Raw genomic sequence first — 21,639 nt, 5'->3', positions numbered from 1 at the left:
AATAACGGAGTGAGACTATAATTAAGAAAGATAAATATCGTTTATTACTGTTAGGAAAGTCGATTAGAAAAAAACTACCCCTTTCACCCCACAATTTGTAACCCGTTGCCCGTGCAGTGGGCGCCGCACCGCCGACACGCATAAAAACCTACCAGCTATGAATATGCGGAGTAGGATTTTTTTAATCAAAATATACATTAATAAGTTAAAAAAAAAATAACATAGAGGGTGTGCCCGCACCGACCGACGCGACGGTTGTGGGTTCGATCCCCTCTAGAGAGAATGAATTGATATTTATTAGTATTTTCATTTCTTCGCTCTGGCACCAACACGCAATGTCTCCAGATTCGGCAGAAAGTGGAGAACGGAAGTGTCTTAATGAGAACGGAGTATCTTGACACTAGGTTCCATCTGCCTGTCCTACTTTGCGTTACAGTAACCTTTTATCAATCTCTATTTATTATATCAGTGTCTGACTCTACTAGTTATATACTGGTAGTACTAGACTACATTTTATAAAATAAATGAAAGTGCTCTCCATATTTTGTAATAACAGTAAAAAATTTGTTACATTTACATAACGCTTTTCCATAATAATAGAATCATTATCGAAAACAGAAGAGTGGGCAGCTGATTTATTAGACGATAATGGTCGCCGTCATAAATAGACTTTTTTTATAACAAATTCATGTTTGAGTCATGCGTTCAAATACAGCCGGCATTCGTGCTCTTCCTTACTTTGAGTTGAACCTAAGCAGGTTTAAGTAGTCTGAAAAAATATATGGATATTGTAGTGGCCGGTCGTGGCAAAAGAGAACAAGCGTGGCGCACGCTGTAAACGCATTCGTGGGTTCGATTCCCACGAAGGTTCGAGGAAATGAAACATTTAATATTATCATTTCCTCGCTCTGGTAACGAGGTGAAGCGCGGTGTTGATTTCTACCACTCAACATTCAATCCCTCCAAAATCGATTGGTATGTCGCTTGTGTTCCGCCACTCAACACTCAATGCCCTAAAAAATCTTAAAAAAGTGAACTTTTAGTTCTGTTCTCTCCGCCTGCCATGTTACAGGCGATAAAAAGCAATTATAATTACAATTCGAATCTGATATTTCAATTATGGACCGATAACTAAAAGTTTGATAGAACTATGTCAATATGTCAGTCACATATGTTGTGCGACCTTGACTAATGCACGAGAGTTGAACGGCAAGTCGGCGTATCGTGATTTATGGTCTACGAGAACAGCAAATATTGGATGGAGCGACAGGCGCGGGCGCGCACCGTGGCCAGCTTTAGGCCAGTTTGTAGCTTACGCAGCATTTTTCAATTTCGCCACATCTACTTAAAAAGACTTAAAATTTAACGATTCCCCGTTGAAAAAAAGAGTTAATATTGATCGTAGATTTCTCGTCGTGGGGTGCAGCGGCCGGCTGAGTCACCCCACGGTTTTTTAACTCACCCTAAGTTATATTTTTTGTAAAGTCCCCCTCACCCTCCCGGCCCGCTTTAAAGGATGAGTAGTCTCTATGGAAACGGCTCGATCTAATTTATAGCCCGAAGAAAGTACGAATTGCTTAATTAAGAATTTAAAATGTGTCTACTAAGCAATTAATTAAAAATTTCGAATCTGCGAATTTAGAGCCTGCGATATTTTCTTGCCGTAATAATTCTCAATTCACAGCGCTGAAACTGGAACTTAATTAAAAACGGAAAAGCGGTAATTTGATTTTCACGAAATTATTAAACACAGAGACAGAGCAGAACAAAGGTATTTCTTGAAATCTAATTCGGCTACTGTTAGCTTGCGAATATGAAATTATGTTAATGGAAGAATTAAATATTGCTTTGTACGTCGATAGTAATCGTTATTTTATTCACAAGAACGCGGACGGTCTCATCAACGCGTAAGGGTTGATCAGCGTGGGTGCAGCTAGTGAGGCCACGGGCGTCGTCGGAGCGCTGCAGGGGTCAGACAGAGCGCGAGCGCGCACGGCAGTTGGCGTATTTTTGTTCGCTTTCCTCTGGTTTTACTTTTTAAGTAAACGCCAGCGCATATTTATCAGGTATGTTTTTACTTTGCACACATCATTTTGTACAAGTATAATAATTTAGTATTTACATATACATATGTAGCGCTTTACCTTGCATATACTTAACTATACATATCTTAATTTATTTTATAATTATTTTTTTATTTTAAATATATCTAAAATGTTCTATTTCATCTTTTGTATAATATATTTTTATATATATAATAAAATATAATAATTTTGAGCTTCATAGCATGCCGATAATAGTTACTTTTGTTCTCAAAAAAAAAAGAGTTTTTTTTCTACTCGCATACGCATACGGTACACACGCTAATGCAATTACAACATTAGTGATGTTGTTATCTAATGCCACGCATGATTACCAGAATAAAACATGGAATCGATTTATTTAGCATCGAAAATAGAGGATAATGTAAGATCGATTAGGATATACTCATATAGTTCATTCATATTAAACGCATTTTAGAGTATACTAGAATGTACCTGCGGCTTCGCCCCCAAATTTTATTGGAAATAATAAGTTGTCTATGCACATGACATATTCTAAGCCCGAGGAAACTTTGACCACATTTACAGTGGATTATATCGTAACGACAAAGGGGTTAATATAAATGGACTATGCAACATTTAAATATGCTCTCTTTTCGAATCTCTACTTTTTTTACACAATTTCATGGTAATTAACCTTAATTATTTTTATTTCATTTATTTTTACGACACACCTATATCTAGTTGTAAAATTAATTTCAATAAATATATTATTATCAAGCAGGTAATTTAATACCATTATAAATTTTACCTTTTTTAAAATAACAAAATTATTTAAATCTTTCAATTATATTTTTCTTTGTTTTGAAAGACCTACGAGTACCCTGCACCAGCTACCTTGGGCGTACCGAGTATATTTCACACTGATGTACCATTATAATAATGTAAAGTTAATCAACTTATATGTTACATTAAAGTGTAGATTAAAGAAGATAAACAGTGGATATCTTATATCTATATGTGTATACATATATATGTGCGATATATTTGCTAGCCTTGCTGAACCTTATAATTAGATAGTGTGGATAAGGCAAAAAAACAATGGCGACGATGATGCCTAATGAGCCATAAAGAAGAAAACGATACGTAGAGCAAGGCGTAGACAAAAAGGGCGCGGCGAGGGTGAGGGGCGCGCGGGGGGCGCGAGGAAATGGCGGGAGAGCTAAATTAATTTGCGCGCTCCCGCCAAACAAAGGCACGCTAATGGAACGCGGCGAATGGAAAAAATGCCACCGTCCGCTCTCTGGCGACTTATTTTTTTTTTGGCAAATACAACCTTTGACTTTCCCAAATGAATAACATTACACCCGTCGAAGCCTGTCAATGGTCGCATTGTTTAGATTTAATGAAGAGCATCAAGCGATATGAGCTCGGCAATTGTTAATTGTTTTTTATAGTTGGGTTGGACGAAAGCTCGTTTTGTTTTATAATATTTTTATATTTTATAATGTACTTTTTTAACAAAATTATAAATGAATTAGTTTGCTATATACATTTTCATTTGTATTGCTACAGTGTACGATAACTGTAGTTTTTAAGAGTTACAGTTTTAATTTTAGGTATAAAAGTGTAATCACGTTCATTACGGAGTCTGGACATTATCTCTCTTTATCGGACAGTCACGAGCTGCCGGAAACAATGAGCGATGTTTATCTAAATGTACTAAGTTACTGCTCGCCATTTTGTCGTGAAATAATATTAATGTGTCGCCATTAGATATGCTCGCACGATTTATGAGTGCCCAATTAAAAGTTCCGAGCGCTGAAGACTTAAAATTAGTGGAATTCGCTAACATTTATCAAGACATCAACGTTGCCTCGCGCAACGCGAAACTTCCAAAATTTAAATTAGAGACGATTTTTACAGCTACCTCCCGAAGGAGGTGGGGGGAGCACTACCCTTTCCTTATAACGAGGAAGGCCTCATGCATTTTTATGTGCTTCTTTTTTTCGCCGGCGTTTTAAACAAGGGGGTGAGCTCGGGGAGGCTGGGGGTGAACTTTTTTATTCGCGTCTTGATAAGTTAGGGTTGAAATTAGACGTTCGAGTTTCGCTCGCGGAATTCATAATGACTAAAATTAATAAGTTTTCCTTGGAGGGTTCTTGGAACTGCGATACGATCGAACATGATTTTCTACTTGCGTTATACCGGCTTAAGTAACGAAGATATTCGTTATACCAATAATATGTACTGCCCATTTATCAATAAATCAATTTTATAAATATAAAATAGTGGTTGGTATTAATCAATGAAAGTAAGGCTGAAGCCAGTCGTGGCGTAGGGGCACAAAATGTAGATGCGACTGGCTGTGGGTTCGATCCCCATCTCCACTCTAGGAAATTAAATATTTATTTAAATTTGTATTTCCATTTCTTCGCTCTGGTGTCGAGGTAAAGAGCGGCGTTGAGTTCCGCCACGCAACACGCAATGTCTATAGAATTCAGCGTAAAGCGGAGACCGGAATGTCTTAAAATGTCTGCTCACCCGGCTGTGTGCGGGATACAGCGTGAAGCGTGATTTAATTTAATTTAATTTAAAAAATAAAAGAATTGGTCAGATCTGAAGACACAAATAAAAAAGATCGTTGACATTAGTAATTGAGGTGCTTTTAAAATCGATATAGTCATACATAGTCTCTTTGTAGAAGATTAAAAACTTGGTTAGCAAGGAGGTCTTTTATGTTGTTTTTTTCTATCCACTGGCGTAATAAATTGATTTTAATTGTAATCACAAGACATCATTATTATCAACATTATCCGATTTTGGTAAATTACATACAGTAAGTATTTCTGTGTTTTTACAATTACAATGTAGATATGTAATATATAGAAATTAATAGTCTGTGGATATGTGTATGACTTGTGGTCACATGCTACTTAGAGAATTATTGACATAAAAATTGAATTTACTTTTGTACTGTCTTGTATATAGCTTTTGCACTTAAGGCTTAAAGCTCATATAGCAAGCATTCTAAATAGTATATAAAGTCGTATAGTATACTATGTAGGTGTGATGTTTTCGGACACGCAGTAGACGATGATCAGAAGAGTTACGAGCGCGAGGTGTAGTGAGCACATGGGGACACTTGTTGATGTTGCGTGTGTAGTGTGTGGGCATGCGCGCTACACACTCACATGTATAACGTACGTCGACTTGTGGCCACCCAGCAAAATCTATTTGCAAAACTTCAATGAATCATAAATGTTTCAATAACTTTAATTAAATTTAAAAAAATATGTATTCCAAAGGTTAATTTAATTTAATCGAAGTAAATGATAATAATATTTCATCGTCATTAATCCATATACCTACTATTTATATAAGAGTCGTGATTTATATTTTCTCAGTTATAGCTCCAGCGGAGCGTCATTAGAGCAATCAATCCGGGTCGAAGCTGCCCGGAAGGGAGGGCCGCGGCGTATTATAATTCGCGTCTAATAACGTCGTTAACAACGCACATTAAAACAAAACAAACAGCGGAGGAGAGGCGCGGGTGCGGGCGCGGGCGGGCGCCATCCTTCCTCGAATCCGTGTCATTAATTTACGTAATGCGTAGGTACGCGCTATCCCCAAATATTTAAGAAGCCTCCTCCGGGAGCACCCGCTCCTCCACTATTCCTCCCGCCCCCCTCCCCCTCCCACGGCTCGCCTGCCGAGAATTATGGCGGCCGCCTTGTAATTATATTTTTTAATTTATCTTCCTTAGCGAATACAATGGAGGCGCCACCCCGCCACCGAAGCGCTTCCTTCTCATGCTGAATATTGTATCAGGCCGCTGAAAAAAGGAAAGAAAGCTTTAATTACAAGCGAGAGCGCGGCCGGCATTACGCCGTACGCGTTAAATATTTGATGTTGTCTCTTTCTCGTCCTCTTGCCGCTGCCCGCTGGCCGCGTCGCGAGGCCGTCGTCAATAATTAAAACACCTATCAACTCATTCCTCCTTCACTAACCCATCATTATCTACTTCCTAAATGGAAAAAAATGTATAATAGAATTGCAGATATCTAATTAAAGTAGCTTTACTAATAGCTAGGTATAAAGTCCCCTTTAAATTTTACCTGGCACATATACTTAATTGTTGTAATTTATAAACAGTTAAGCAATTATTTTTACATACTTTGTGAGTTAATTAATATTTACGATTTGTATCTTTCATAGTTTTAATCTTTTCATAGCAAATTGCATGAAAGATAATTAATTTATTAAATAAGTATTGTACCTACTTTTGTATAACAATACGTTTGTGAATAAAAGTATTAAAAAAAATATTAGATAACGATTAAGGTGAAAGTTGCTTGACAAAAATAAATCTAGTTACTGTTTAACAATATGTACAAATATGTATAATTATTATAATAATAATAGAAAGTAAAGCAATGTGTAATAGAGCCCTAGAACAAAATAAAATATATAATTTCTTTATTTGGAATCTTAAAATCCAATTTATTTTTAAATTTAAATGAACTACGCAAGAATTTGAATTATTCCTACTTACTTATACTCGTATGTGTTGTATAATTATAATTGCGTTTTTCAATTACTTCTGTATTTATTAATGTCAAATATTTTTCACACTAGCCAAAATTCACAATACGAGGATGCTATTTCACTAGAGGGCCAACAACTGATTTATTACCAAACAACAATCCCAAATTAAGGCGGATTCCGTGGCGCGGACACGGCAGCTACGAGTACTTAGCGCGAGGAGACAAAGTATAAAGTAGCGGCCCCTTTCCACCCACTGAAAAACGTCTCTAATATTCTTTTAGAAACGGTGGCATTTACGGGCTATATTTTATCCTGAATTTGCATACGCTCCTTTTTTCTTTACCCGTCCTCTATTTTATGGGTGAGTATTTTTTCATCCGAGGGTTAAGCTACAAAAGGGTAAAACGCGGGAACCGCTTCGATAATTAAATTGCACCATTGAGTGTGTCTGGCATTAGCATTACAGTAACATCGGATTTCTGCTTAAATTTTATTTATTAGCTATGGTTATCTATATATTTTTGAATCTATGGATCATTTGTACAATTTATTTTATCTAAAGAAAAGACTATCACGAAAATTTTAATATCAACTGAATTTAAAATAAAAAAATAAAAATATGAAACGAGAATAGACAAATTTATAACTTTTTTCTCACGTAACGCGCTTATTTTAAATAAAGAATCTTATAACTTTTTCAAGCTTCATCATTTTAACCATGAATAAGTGCCAAATTAAATGTACGTTTTAGTTAATTATATTTAATTTCGACAAGAAATTATGTATTCTATCAGTCGCGATAATAATTTAACTAACAAATTAGGAGAAATCTTACCCTGCTCTAAGTCAAATTACCATAATTGCTAATCAAATGTTGTAGGAGCGGCCGCGGCGTTGCTTCGTACTAATTACGAATTCTAATTTCCTCTCTTGTTTCACAGGCCCTTTGAATTTGTAAATTATTGCTGTTACTTTAGGCTATCAAACAAATTTTATATTACAAGAGACTTTTATATACATAATTAATTTCTTACTACTTAAATATAAAATAGCCTTAGATCTGGTCTATCATTACCTACCTACCTATGTCCACTACGAATATTATACTTATTAGAATTAAAAAATATGAAATAATGTGTCATATTATTTATGTACTTCATACTTTCAATTTGTTATCACATTTTTACGCGAGCTACGTTACCAACTGACTTGTTGTGTCGAGGATTAGGTAATACTTAAAACTATAAATCCATGCCATTTTCTATTTTAAAAAAATATTCTACTTTTAAAATAAAATATTAAATAAACTTTAAAGTTTTTAAAATAAACTTTAACTATATTGCCTTCAAATTTCAAATAAATATAATCTAAGTTATCCTAACACTTGCCTACATCTATTAAATGAGATACCTACTTTCTAACGGCAACTAGGTAATAATTTTCTGAATTTTTGTTAGGTTCTCAACTTAACGCTTGCAGGCTGTACTGTTGTTTTATTAAGGAAAAATTATGAAAAAAATGCTACACAGTATACTAAATTAATATTTATTTAAATATTTAAGACCGTCGTAGCGCAGTTTTAGGCTTGATTGTAAACGCGATGGTTGAGGTTTAAGGCAATTCATAGAAAGTAACTGACCTGCTTTGTAGAAAAAAAATACCTATCACAGTAGTGTGTCAATTGCACCATTATTATATTAAATATTAATAATTATGTTTTATTATAGCTAATTATATATTAGGATAATTGATAATAATTTTAAAAACCTTAAATAATATTGTAATAAATAATAATGTGCCAATTATTGTTATTAATTAAGTGATTTCTTATTACATATGAATTGTTTTTAAAGAAAATAAACCTACTTATGGCAATAATTTCGCCTAAATATTATTTGCGTCAGGAATTTAAAATACCTTTAATTTGTTTGAAGTATTGGAAGACGTATTTCCACATAAAATGTTTGTAAACTTAATAATATTAAAAGTATTGAAAGTCAGCGTTGCGTGAGTTTTTAATGCTCTCACAAGTCTACTTATATAACACCGGCTCCAATTAAAAGCGCGACAGGTTTAAAAGCGGAGCGGAGTGAAGAAAATACGAGTAGATGGGGAAACATGGTCGTGTTTACGGAAACCTCCGCCGGCAAATATTATCGCGAGACGAGCGCGATCAAATATTCAGAGGACGGCGGCGGTAGCGGCGCGGGACGCAACCCTCTCTAACTTTCAAGCCCTTCCCTTTGCACGCCCTACACTAATTACGTTTAGAGTTCTTAAGCGAAATTACTTAGGCCCCTCGCCACCCGCGCCCGCTTCGCGACCCCCTCCCGGAAATGAGGCGCGCTGGGAAAACAAGAGGAAAGCGTTATACTTACGAGGGAAAGGCGCCCGTTGTGTCTCTAACATCTCAAATCTGGGCTATCTCTAAAGATGTTGAAGTAATGATTTTTTCTTCATTTTCACGAGTATTCTGTTCATGAGCGGTTGCTAAGTGAAAAGCAATTAAAGCACGGGCGAGTGATCTCCACCTTCCGCCCCGCGCCCAAGGGACGCCAACCCATCCCACATCGAGACTTATACAATCAACAAAAAAGAAAATTATAATAAACTTGATTTTTCTGTATTTAGAGAATTAATCGTCATCCTTAATTCTTATAATATTTGGTATAAAATGTCAAATCTCACCAAAAGCTATTCGATTTGTTCATAAATTTTCGACTCAAAGTTAAAGTTAAATTACGAGTATTTTGTTCTAGTTGCGATATTTTCCTAGTTGCAATTAGATTCTTCTTTAGTATGAATCGAAAAAGAATAATTAAAAACAACACAATTTTGACTTTCAAAATATTTCAAAGTAATACACTGTAAAGTCTTCATGTTTTCCGTTTACCGGTAATAAGCCTAAATTTCTAATATACCTAAAAACAAGAAAGCCAGCAGATTTCATTATCTAATCGGAAGTGAGCGTCAACACGAACATTGGAGTGTTTGTCATAGAATCGGAACAGCCTATATAATTTCCTGTTTAACTTTAATGGCTTTGATGTTACATACATAAATGAGATCAAGCTTTACCATAAATATATTTTGCTATAGATAATAATTTAGGTAAATTCTAAAATTGGAAAGTCTCTTATCTTGAGATGATTTTGGCAGACGCGGTGGCGTCAAGTTAGCTATTTTAATAGATATATGAAATTTATTAAATGTTTAATATATTTACAAGGAAATTAAATCTATATCAATAAACGAGAAAATATTTATATTATTAATGATATTACCTAGGCCAGGGGTTCCCAATTTTTTCTTCATCAAGGACCATTTTTATATCATTCTTGTTAGCAGGGACCACTATGTAGGAATAACAAAAATAAAATGTAATAATCAAACTGAAACTTTAATTAAAAGCTCAATAGGAACTTACGTAACAAAAAGTCATAATGTTCTGCATTTTTTGTATTAATGTTATTTTCTGAAAATTTCAAAAACCAATGAATGATCGTATTTTAAAAGATTTAATCGTCAATGTCGTTTATATTTGACAGAGGAAACAACCCAACCATATGCAGACGTAAAGTGTTCACCGAGCCGTTAGGTCCACCACCCACGCTCTTCTCACTCACTGCACGCCGACCAATGGCCTATTGCCCACTATGCTTAAAATCATTCGCGGAACATATTTTGGCTGCTGCGGACCACTGGTAGGGAACCAGTGACCTAGGTGGATCTATTTAGTAGGTACTAGGGACACAAACGCAGCTTCGCCTGCTTTAAAGTATTGTAAGTATATACTGCCATTATTATTAAACAAAATCTTCTCATAAATTGCATTGCATTGCACTGCCTGTGTTATTCACTATTCTTATGTATAAGCTGTATGTGCTAATTGCCTGCTGTAAGCTGTACCTACTGTAAAGTTTTATCTAAATATGTACAGTAGGTTTGTTTGCGTGAAAGTGGAATAAAAATATCCATCACAAATTTTCACATTCATAATATTATCTATTAGTTAAGATTTAATATGCCTGTATGTATGTATGTATGTACATAAGTATATAAAAGCATAATAAAAAGCATAATTAAATCACACTGTTTATACTTTCTAAAGCTTTAAATAATTAATGAGCATATTAAATTCCCTTTTCTTCAACGATCCGCGTCTGAGTGGGGTCTCGATGAAAAACAAGTCATAATTGCAACCCTGCCCGCGAGGAAGACTGCTGATTTAGCATCGTCTCTATAGCGCGTACAAAGGCTAAGGGAGACGCGTTAAATTGTAATTTATAAATGGAAACGTAAACGCCAACGTTATATATTTATATAGCTAGTAGTGGATTCTTATTATATAGTACTTATTGATTATTATTTACCTATTATTTCTTTTTTTAGATTCATGCTGTACCCCGCACGTAGAAACTAGGCACAGAGAACCTGCAAACCTAGTGTTAAGACACTCCGTTCCTACTAAGATACCTCTATACAGCCAATTTCAAGTTATACCATAATATTATAAAAGAGACCTCATTTCATACAAATACTAACACAATTATACGGAAATCCAGTATGAATTTTATTGTCAGTATTTCTATGAAATTTGCTTACAACAAAGAGAACAGCAACTGTCGTTTTCTCAATATATTTTTACTTTCTGTGGAAAGACCGTTACATTAATTTTCAGATGATCGCTCGTGAATTAATTCACTTTGAAATGTTAATAACAAACGATTCCGGTAACTTGATTTTTCATAAATTCCATTCGGCACTTCTTTATAGTGAAATTATATTATCGCAAAATCTCATCGAAATGTGGAAAAAGGAACAATTTGGATATTCAAATGATTGACATCTCTCCGGGCGGTCAACCGCTATGCGCCGTACGTTTTGCAAAGCTCGCCCCACTTCACAGCGGCTTCCGTAATCCATTGTTGGAAAATCTGACCGCGATCAAATTGATTGTGATCAAGCAGAATGCTTTTTTAAAATTATTTACCATTTTCTAGTTATTTTTAACTATCAGAAGCCTGGGAAATACCGTTATTATAATAAAAGTAGAGTACTTTTGATGAAATTATTCGGAAAAAAAATATGTTTATCAACATTTGGTGTTTGTTGGAGTTAACGCTCCATTCCGTTATTTATATATAAGTTAAAATAATTTTAAGTTAATCAGTCTGGTGGTTTTCCTGAACATAAGACTGGCTAAAAAAATAGGCCTTAACTGAGAATGACCATAATACTAAATAGTCCACAGTAGTCTAAGACGTACAGTTACGAAGATTTTAGAAAATCTACTGGCCATGGGTATATACCTATATTTTGGCTATAAATGGACCTTAAAAGCTTATGGAGCTTTTTAATTTTTTTATAACTATATTTAAAATAAAATTTTTTGTTAATTTTTTGTATCTTTTTACCGAATAAAAAATACAATATTTTTATTTTATTGAATTTTCACTTATAAATTTACAAAAATACAAATACAATATTTTCATTTTATTGAATTTTCATTTATATATCTACTTAACGTAATGTTTTAAATCTAATAGCATTATTATTATACCTATACGTAAACATAGTATAGTTTATAGGTTTGTTTATTTCTGTTACCAAAAGTTTAAATAAATGTAAAAAAGTTGTTTAATTCTAATATCCATTCTAATAAGCCCTAAAATAGCTGCACGCATATGTCTAGCAGCGCATGCGCAGCTCGCGTGCGCTACTTGTGCCACCCTTCCGAAACACTATTGTAGATGCCCCTACAAAAAACCAACCAGATTGTTTACTCCACTTTTTACCTTTTTTAAACTTATACTCACCTTTTTTATTAGTATTTTAGTCGTGGCGTGCGTCTGCTACCTTTGTATGATGCTCATTCAATCGTTCTATGTCTCTATTGTGACGAGATATGTCGATTTAATTCATTTTTAATGTTTTGGCAAATAGAGATAATCTGTTAGTTTAAGTGGGTAATCTTTTGCGTTCTGAAATATTAGGTTATTATTGAATGTCATATTCATTATGTAGGTATATTTCATTTAGTAATTAATTTAGTAATGTTCAAAAGGATAATTTTCTTTTGATTGTATATTTTATTTTTTATATGTACAAGGATTAAATCGTTTTATTTTTATTTATTTGCAACTCTATTATTTTAAGACGTAGGCTAAGAGTATTTTAATGACATATTCAATTCTGTTGTACCTAAGCTTTGACTAATTTTGATTGTATACGTATGTTACGTGGAAAGTATCTTTATAATTGAGGAAAAGACTATTAATATAGGAGGATCAGAATACGACAAACGAACCTCACAAGGCCATGCTCTAGTTTTACTAATACCCCATGATACCAGGGCCCTAGACCTACGTCATTTTAGCAAAGCTGAAATTTTCAGGACTATTAGTCTAATTTGTAGTTAAGACAGTGTGCGTACTTACTAACTAGAAAGCGGGGCCGTATCAGAGGTAGCGTCAACTAAATGTACACGCTCAGCTACGTTAGAGTATGGGATCTGAGTCTCTGGGATTTGTCTATAATATACATGTCAACGATTTGTGTGTCACCTTTAAGTTCCATGACCATACCGTACTTGACGGTACCATTTTATTGTATTGTCACCTGATCTATACCTAAGTATATTAACATGGCCAATCACAAACTGATTTTATTTTAAAAAAATATGTATTTTAAAGACTCAGTTTTATGATTGAAATGAAATTAAACTTCTTAAATTATATAACAAAGATAGTTACAGTCATACAGGTGAACCTAATAAAAACATCAAGAAGGTTCATATAACAATGCACAAAGACGTAAATTAGTCAGAATTATTACATAGTATTTGTCACGCTATCTCTCCCGGACGGATGGACCGATTTGAATAAAGTTTACAATGCACTTTTCAAAGGGTTCCTGGATGATTTGTAAATACACTTGGACCTGGTAGGTTATGCTGGCGACAAAGTTTACAAATAATAATTATTTAATACAGGATTAATACAGAAGAAATGGCATTTTAAAATAAAACAAAAGATTTTGTTATAAGTTTGTATTAAATTGATTTTAAACAAAACTCAATACTGAAAAGTAAATTTTGTATTTTTTTACATTTAGATGGTAGCATATCATAATACAAAAAATTATCGTTTCTATTGACCATAAAACAGTCTTTTTTTTCTATACCAGTAGGAATTTCAAGAAATCTTTTTTTTTATGTAGGGTATTCCCCAAGAGATCTACATGACGTATAACAGTTAGCAAGTTAGTTTAAAAATGGATTTAGCACCTAATTCACATTGAATGTTTTTTCATATGTATAATTAACTCAAAAATGAAACTATTAATTTAGTTTTATATAAAAGCAAATGCAGTATTTTATACCAATTATAAGGTAAATAATAATAACCCATCGCCTTTAATAAAAAAAAAGAAATATTAAACCCCTTTTGGATTAAGTTAAATAACACTTTCTCTTCATATTGCATTTCTTTCTCATTCATATGCACATTCAGCTTTATTTATTTCAGATACTCGTAAGAGAAGATTGTAAAATATACTAAACTTTAAAATTCCTTTTAACAATGTTATTCTGTCTTATGTCAAAAAAATATCTAAAGTAAGCTTAAACAAACAAAATAAATACATTTTTAAATGCCAACATCAGCAAGTATTCACTGAAGCCAAGTACTCATTATATTTTTTTTCTTGAGCAAGTTGAAGTTTTTGTAGTTTCTTTACGAGGCCCTTACTCAATTCCTTTCCCTCGTGGTCGTGTGTAGGCAGACCCTAAAACATATGAAAGATTTATTTATACCAAAAATCTATAACTCTATTTGAATGTTATAAAATTTAATCATAACAGATCGCTATCTGTACATTAGGGCATCTATCAATCAACGCAATAAAACCCAAAATAATGTATTTATAATTTTTATCCGTTTGTCGTTTTATGCACGCTAATCTCAGGATCGGTTTAACTGAGTTAATCTCAGGATCGGTTTAACTAAATTTTGTCAATCGGCTCTTTAGTATTTGTTTTATATAAATCAATTTGTAAATAAAAAAGTGACACAATACAAAATATTTTATCTAACAAAATTGCTTTGAAAATTTTTTTATCGAAGTTTTCAATGTTCAATAAAGTTTTTCAATAAATATTGTCATTAAAATAATAATGTTATTAGATCACTAAAGTTATTCAGATTAGTAAACAATAAATTGTGCGTTAGTATGAAATATATTTCTGTCTAGCGTTCGCTAAATTAAGGTAGGTAGGTTTTTCATGTATATCATTTTCAAGATATACCATTTCTTATTGATAACATTAACCAGATTAACAATTAATATTTGCTATAAATGTACACAAACAATGTATGTATACTGTATAGTATATATGTGATAACTATTTCATTTACAAAAATTCAGCTTCACGCTGAATCCCGCATACAGCAAGGTAGGCAGACGGAACTTAGTGTTAAGACACTCCATTCCCCTCTTTCCACCGAATTCTGGAGGCATTGCGTGTTAAATGGCGGGACTCAACACAATACTTTGCCTCGAGACCAGAGCAATGAAATGAAAATATAAATTTAAATAAACATTTCAATTCCTCAAGTGGGGATCCAACCCACAACGAGTCATGTTTACAGCAACACTTTGCGTCCCTGCGCCACGACTGGCCCCTATACCACGACTTCATAAATTTTAAAAAATAACTGTGATTATGTAAAATTTGTATAAATACTATGATTTTATAAACAAAATATTGTAACCTTGTTAAAATAGTTTTCAGTATAATTTATTTTAAAGCTTACCTTGTCATCGAATTGTGAATATTTATCTGTTTCACGTCTAAACATTTCATATGGAGGTATTTTCTTCAGTTCCTCCTTAGCGCGTTGCGCTTCTAGTAAATCTTGTTTCTTTTTCAGTTTTTCAGCTTCTTGTCTCCTTTTCTCTTCTTTTTCTTTCATCAGCTCTTCCTTGCTGACAAGCTTCACAACTGTCCTGTCTGAAATAAAACATTATTTCTTTAAATCTCGCATTTCACTTTCAAAATGTAAAAATATTTAATATATAGCATTCTCTAAGGGCAAATGATACATAATTCTAATCATTTATCTTTGGGAAGCGGATATTTGTAGTTGCGATGCGTTGCGTTTGCGTTGTAGCTAAAGAGCCGCTAACACCATTTATAAATTGAAACAAGCATACAAAATTCTAAATGAAGCATGATGATAAGAGAAGAGAAGAAGAGTTTTCTTAAAAAAAATTACATAAAAAGTTTTGTAAGTATAGTTACCAGGTTTATCTTCCAGTCGTACGCCGAGCTCGGGCAGCACGTCATCGCGTAGCGCATCGCACAGCGCGAGCACTCCCCCCGCGCCCTCCCCACTTCCACCACGCGCTGCATCGCGCACTTGCGCGCGGAACGTGCTTAATGCCTCCAGGTAGGGCATTACTGCATCCTCTAACTGTTGGTCATTTTGATATTATTATTTATTTCAGGGATAGGTCCCTTTTGGATCCCTCAGGACCCTCCTATATCCCTCTGAACATGGGAAACCTAATGTTAAGACACTTCTCCACTTTCCATGGAATACTTGAGGCATTGCATGTTATTGTAGTATACAGGTCATAAGTATGTGTTTTGTAATTATTGAATATACTCATATCATAGTTATTAATAGCTAATTGTCATTAATATTTTTCATAAAAATATTTTAAAAAGGATCCCCAATTTTATTATCACAATTAACATTAAGAAAAATTAAGTGTAGGTGCAGTAACATTTCACAGAAGTCACCACATATTAATACTTGTCACAGTACTAAAGTACTAAAAACTAAGCTTGCTCTTTACATTTTTTTGGAAATAAATATGATGAAAAGCAGAACCTAATATCAAAACACAGTCTTCCTTCTACTCTTTTCAATGGAACTCGTGACATTGCGTGTTGAGTCGCAAAAATGAATGCAGCGATATTAAACAAGGAAGTGAAACTAAATATTAATATTCATTTGATAATGATGATGATCCGTCGACGGCGACACACTTTTATTAGTAATTTATATTTCGATGTTCGTAAGCGCGAATGTGACTTGCAAAACCAAATTTATTTTTAAAGTTTCGGTCACAGATGTGAACGCAGTGAAGCTGCCCAGTATCATTATATGTGTAGTTATAGGAGGGCTTGGGTCGAGTTTTCAGAAGCTGGCGTTTGGCGATTTCTACGCTACAAAGATATTCTGAAACGCCACCTAACATTCTGTGGAATATCTTGCGATTCTTGGAAGGAGCTTGCTACTCAGAGACCGGAGTGGCGAAATGCTCTCAAAACGGGTATTAATAATTTTGAGCACGCTCGCTCGAACATCTTGAATACTCATTTACTGAAGAGGGGATCGAACTTGAATTCATTGTGTGTACAATGAACAGCTTACAGCTTACCCTCGTCGTACAGCAACTGTACAACGAGGGTGTCAACAGAAATTTTAAAAAAAATAAACCCATACTAACACATATATCAGTAGCATCAGAAACTGGGAAGCCTATGAGACCGCGTGGACCTTCTACAGCGCCAAATATATGTAGAATATCAGTGACAAAACGCGCGGCAGCCGCCAACAGCGGTGAGTTGCGCGGCGTTGTGTTCCGCAAGTATATATGAGACGCACCTACTAGCTCTCGTAGCGCGTCGATTGCGGTCCGAGTGTCGATGTTATCTAAAATTAGATGAAAATATTAATTAACACGCGAGGTCGTCGTGCCGCCAAAGCGTATCGTCTGGCTCGTTAAACTCGATAGTTGTGGGTTCGATTCTCCGCTATAAGTTTGGCCACTTAACAAAAACTGTGTTCAAAATTGGACGGTAAGTAGGGAACTGAGTGTCTTAACACTATGTTCCCTCTGCCTTCTCTGCCACATGCTATATACAACATAAAAACTAAAAAAAATAATACCACACAATGCTGCATGTACTTGTTCTTTCACAGCGCTTAGTTTAGCTGACAACTGTTGGTCTTCAGGATCCCATGACCCACCACTGCCTTCCTCATAACCACTTCTTAATGCATCTTTGACTGTTAAGAAATATTCCTGTAAAATATGATTGTATATGTATTATTTATGTAGCTTGACGCTTCTGTTTCTTATTTAGCAGAGTACGCAGAAATAACTCACAACATGCAGTTTTCGAGACATTGCGTGTTGAGTAGTTAATATAATATAAGACGGAATACAACAAAAATATAAAAGTTTGTTTTGTTGTACAAATTAAACTTTGTATTAAATAACAAACGATATGATATTCCCCGAAGCTGGGGATACTTTCCGACCAACATCAGGGTGGAGTAGCGGAGCCAAACGCATCTGTTCTTACCAGACTGAGGAAATAAAAATTGTTTTTTCCCTCAGAGTGGGAATCGAATCTACAACCGTTGGCCAAGTTTACGCGACGTTGCGCCACAACTGTCTGACACAATTAAATTTAAAAAATATTAACCCTAAAAATGTTATACCCAGTGCTATAATAATCATTTTGAACTATTTAATACTTACATTAAATAATTTTTCAGTTTGAATAGCCATTTCCATAGTATTATCAGAATAATCAAGTGTGTCCTTCCAACTATGTAACAAGAAAGCAATTCTTAATTGTCTTGCTGTGTGACGTTTTAATGCGTCCGAAATCGTGACAAAGTTCTTTAACGACTTCGACATCTTGCAACCCGCGATTGTAAGATGGCCCGTGTGTAGGAAATATTTGACCCAACCTGGCTGATCGAAATGTGCCTGTAAATTAATTATAAATGATTACTAGGTACCGCATCTATTTAAATATAGAAATCTTGCATAATTGAAAGACATTGCACTGACAAAACTACAGAAAGTAGAAAGTTTAAATTTCGCATATACATAGTAAATTGGAGTGTGTTGCAGTATTAGGAGAGTAGGTCTACCTCCTGTGGGATTCCGTCATAAAGTATATATTTAAGAATTAAAAACTTTATAATCATACCTCACTTTGGGCTAATTCATTATCATGATGAGGAAACTTTAAGTCAACACCCCCCGTATGTATATCTAAGTTTGACCCGCACACATCGGAAGCCATTGCAGAGCACTCTATATGCCACCCTGGTCTACCTTTACCCCATGGAGAATCCCATGAAGGTTCACCAGATTTACTTTTCTTCCATAGGGCAAAATCATTTGGTGACTGTTTCTCAGCTGTGTCATCACTTAGATCACCTATAATAGTATATATATATATAAGTATAATAGTATATATAGATACATTTTTATCTAAAATATTTCTGTTAAAATTTATTATAAAAAAACATAAAATATATAGATAAAGTTTCAATGGGTAAACACTTATGGCTATTATAGTCAAAATGAATATTAAATAAAATACATAAATAAATCAGCTTCACTTTGTATCCAGCATATTGCAAGTTACAGTCACACCTTTGTGCCCCTCTGTTAAGACAATGTCACAATAAATAGAAAGTTACATAATTTTTTTTATGCTACAGTAGATTTTTAATGATAAGTTAGTAATAAAAAATAACCTTAATGCTATTTCAGAGTGGAGTGGAGTTTAATATCCCATTGTGCTATATATAAAATATATTTATTTAATTACCTTCTCCTTCTTGTAATGATTTAGTGTCTCCGTAAGCTTCAGGTACAAGTCTAGCATAATGATGTTGGTTCCTGCTATCAAATTCACTGACATTAAAATAAACTGAACCATTTGATTCATAGGCTAACCCATTATCTATTATCTTTTCAATAAATGAAATAATTTGCGGTATATATTCACTGACTCTTGTTAAGACATCTGGTGGTAAAACCTAAAATAATAAAAAAATATCACATTAATAAGAACATTATAGAAACAGACATTATTAAATATAAAATGTTGTGGAACAGCATTTGACTGCAACAATTGTTGTGGGTTCAACTCAGAGTCTGACAGTGAATTATTTTCAGTTTTCATTCTCACTTTGCTAAGAAGACAATGTGCTGTGTTGAAATCTACCACTCAACATGCAATATCCCAAAAATTGGAAAGAAAGTACGATTTGGATTGTCTTAAGACTAGTTACCCCTTGCCTACTCTGCTTTATGCAGGAAACAGTGTGAAGCTAAAAAATCCATGAGAGAAAAAATTAATGAAAAATATTATGACTCACATTAAGTGCCTTCATATCTTTATGAAATTCATTTTCCCAATACCTAGGGAGCAATGTGAAAATTGCATTATCTGTGACTGTTGCTCCATACTTCTTATCAAGCCACTCTGATATTGGATCTTTAGCAGACTTCAATAACTCACATTTAGCTTTATTGATTTTCACAATATCATTTTCTTTCACTGCTTGTTTAAGCACTTTGACTGCTGATGCAACACTAAAATAGACATAATGAAATTATTAAACACTCAGTACTTGTACTATTGAATAAAAAAGTCCTTTAGCAGAGGTATAGCATCTGACTTTAAATGTAAAGGGGTTGAAACATAATGTTGAATACAGCTGCTCAAAACTCAATGTCTTGAAAGTTGGGTGGAAAGTGGGGAACAGAATATGTTAACACTGGGTACCATTTGTCTACCCTGCTATATGTCTGATACACCATGAAATTTAAAATAATCATTTTTAATGTCATTTACAGATTGTTTCTGTTTTTACGGAGTTTATGTTAACATATGTTTAAGCTACTTCATACTTACTTATCTAACATTTTCTGCATAGTATTCTTCTTATCTGGATCAACAGTGTCTTTCACAATACCTTCATAGAAATTAACCACAGTTGTTGCATCATCTATGAGATCATTAAGGTCTCTCTCCTCGTTTGCATACTTTTCATACAAATGGTTTTGTCTTGCTCGTTTGATTATTTTATCATCAATATCAGTTATATTCATAACATATAAAATATCATAGCCAAAATAATTTGTCATGACACGTCTTAAAATATCAAAGGAAATGTATGACCTGAAATATATGAAATTAAAATCTGTATGTGAAAAAAATATATTTTGTTTTTGTTATGCAGAAAGCAAAATCAGCCACATAAACAATTTTTATCTTAAGGATGAATGATACTCTCAATATGAGAGAATGTAAGATTATGATACTGTACAGTACCCAATTTATGGAAATTATTTTATTATTATTATATATTATATATGTTAACAATGGAAGAATATTTAAATTTGTCTCATAAAGTTTAAATCTTCTTACCTAGCGTGTCCCATATGAGAAGCATCATACACAGTAGGACCACAACTATACCAATTTACTTTATTGCCATTAGAACATACGAATTGTTCTTTTTGTCGTGTGAGACTGTTGCATAGTTTTAACACTGGTCTGTCTCTCTGGGAGGCTGGTGGTAACCAATTCGGTTGGGTTCTTTTAGACATTGTATAGTGATCAACCTGAAAATAAATAAAAAATGGAATAATACTGATATTAGACTAATAAAATTATAACATTTGCTAGAAAACACCACGTACTATATAGAATTAAAAAGTTATCTTCATCAAATACGGCATTTACAACTTGCAACGTATCGAGTGGCAAGAATTTTAATTTTAACGCGACAATTGACGTCAACTTTTTTGGATCTGACGCTGACTGTCAAAACTGAAAATTTCTTCAAATAACTATGTCTTTTAGGCGGGCTCAATAGGTAATATTTAGGATGTAAATTGTTATAAATTATAAGAAAAATATCAAAATATTATCTCGACAATGTGCATCGTTTATATACATACATGATATTTTTTAATAATAGAATGCTATTTTTAAATAACATATATTTATTTTTTAAGAATTTTTCTTATAACCATTACACGATTCTAAAACCTGTATAATAAAAAGATAATTTACTTTATCCGTAAGAGTAATGTAATGAGTATAATAATATTATTTTAAATATGCAGAAAAGTAATCTTGTGCATATTTTTGTACTTTTGACAATCGTGACTACATAGTACATACAGTATCTATTTTTATTTTCAATGTGTG

At 33.7% G+C, this 21,639-nt stretch overlaps 1 protein-coding gene across 1 annotated transcript; it reads right to left on the bottom strand.

The window, feature by feature from the left end:
• Window positions 1–13,626: 13,626 nt before the first annotated feature.
• Window positions 13,627–21,256, bottom strand: CysRS (cysteine--tRNA ligase, cytoplasmic). The gene is made up of 12 exons (XM_085200675.1): window positions 21,126–21,256; window positions 20,851–21,047; window positions 20,335–20,601; window positions 19,796–20,012; window positions 19,243–19,453; window positions 18,613–18,845; window positions 18,153–18,386; window positions 17,555–17,690; window positions 17,112–17,317; window positions 15,895–16,066; window positions 15,407–15,603; window positions 13,627–14,378 (listed from the first exon to the last, which is right to left on the bottom strand). Exons 2-12 carry the CDS (start codon window positions 21,030–21,032, stop codon window positions 14,253–14,255), a joined length of 2,181 nt encoding a protein of 726 aa, XP_085056801.1. The 5' UTR covers window positions 21,033–21,047; window positions 21,126–21,256; the 3' UTR covers window positions 13,627–14,252.
• Window positions 21,257–21,639: the final 383 nt, after the last annotated feature.

Source organism: Heliconius melpomene, chromosome 17 (genome assembly GCF_056956725.1).
Source record: "Heliconius melpomene rosina isolate 202511_hmr_F chromosome 17, ASM5695672v1, whole genome shotgun sequence".
NCBI lineage: Eukaryota > Metazoa > Arthropoda > Insecta > Lepidoptera > Nymphalidae > Heliconius > Heliconius melpomene.
Note: the sequence above shows the minus strand (reverse complement) of the source record. Positions and strands in the feature narration are given on the sequence as shown.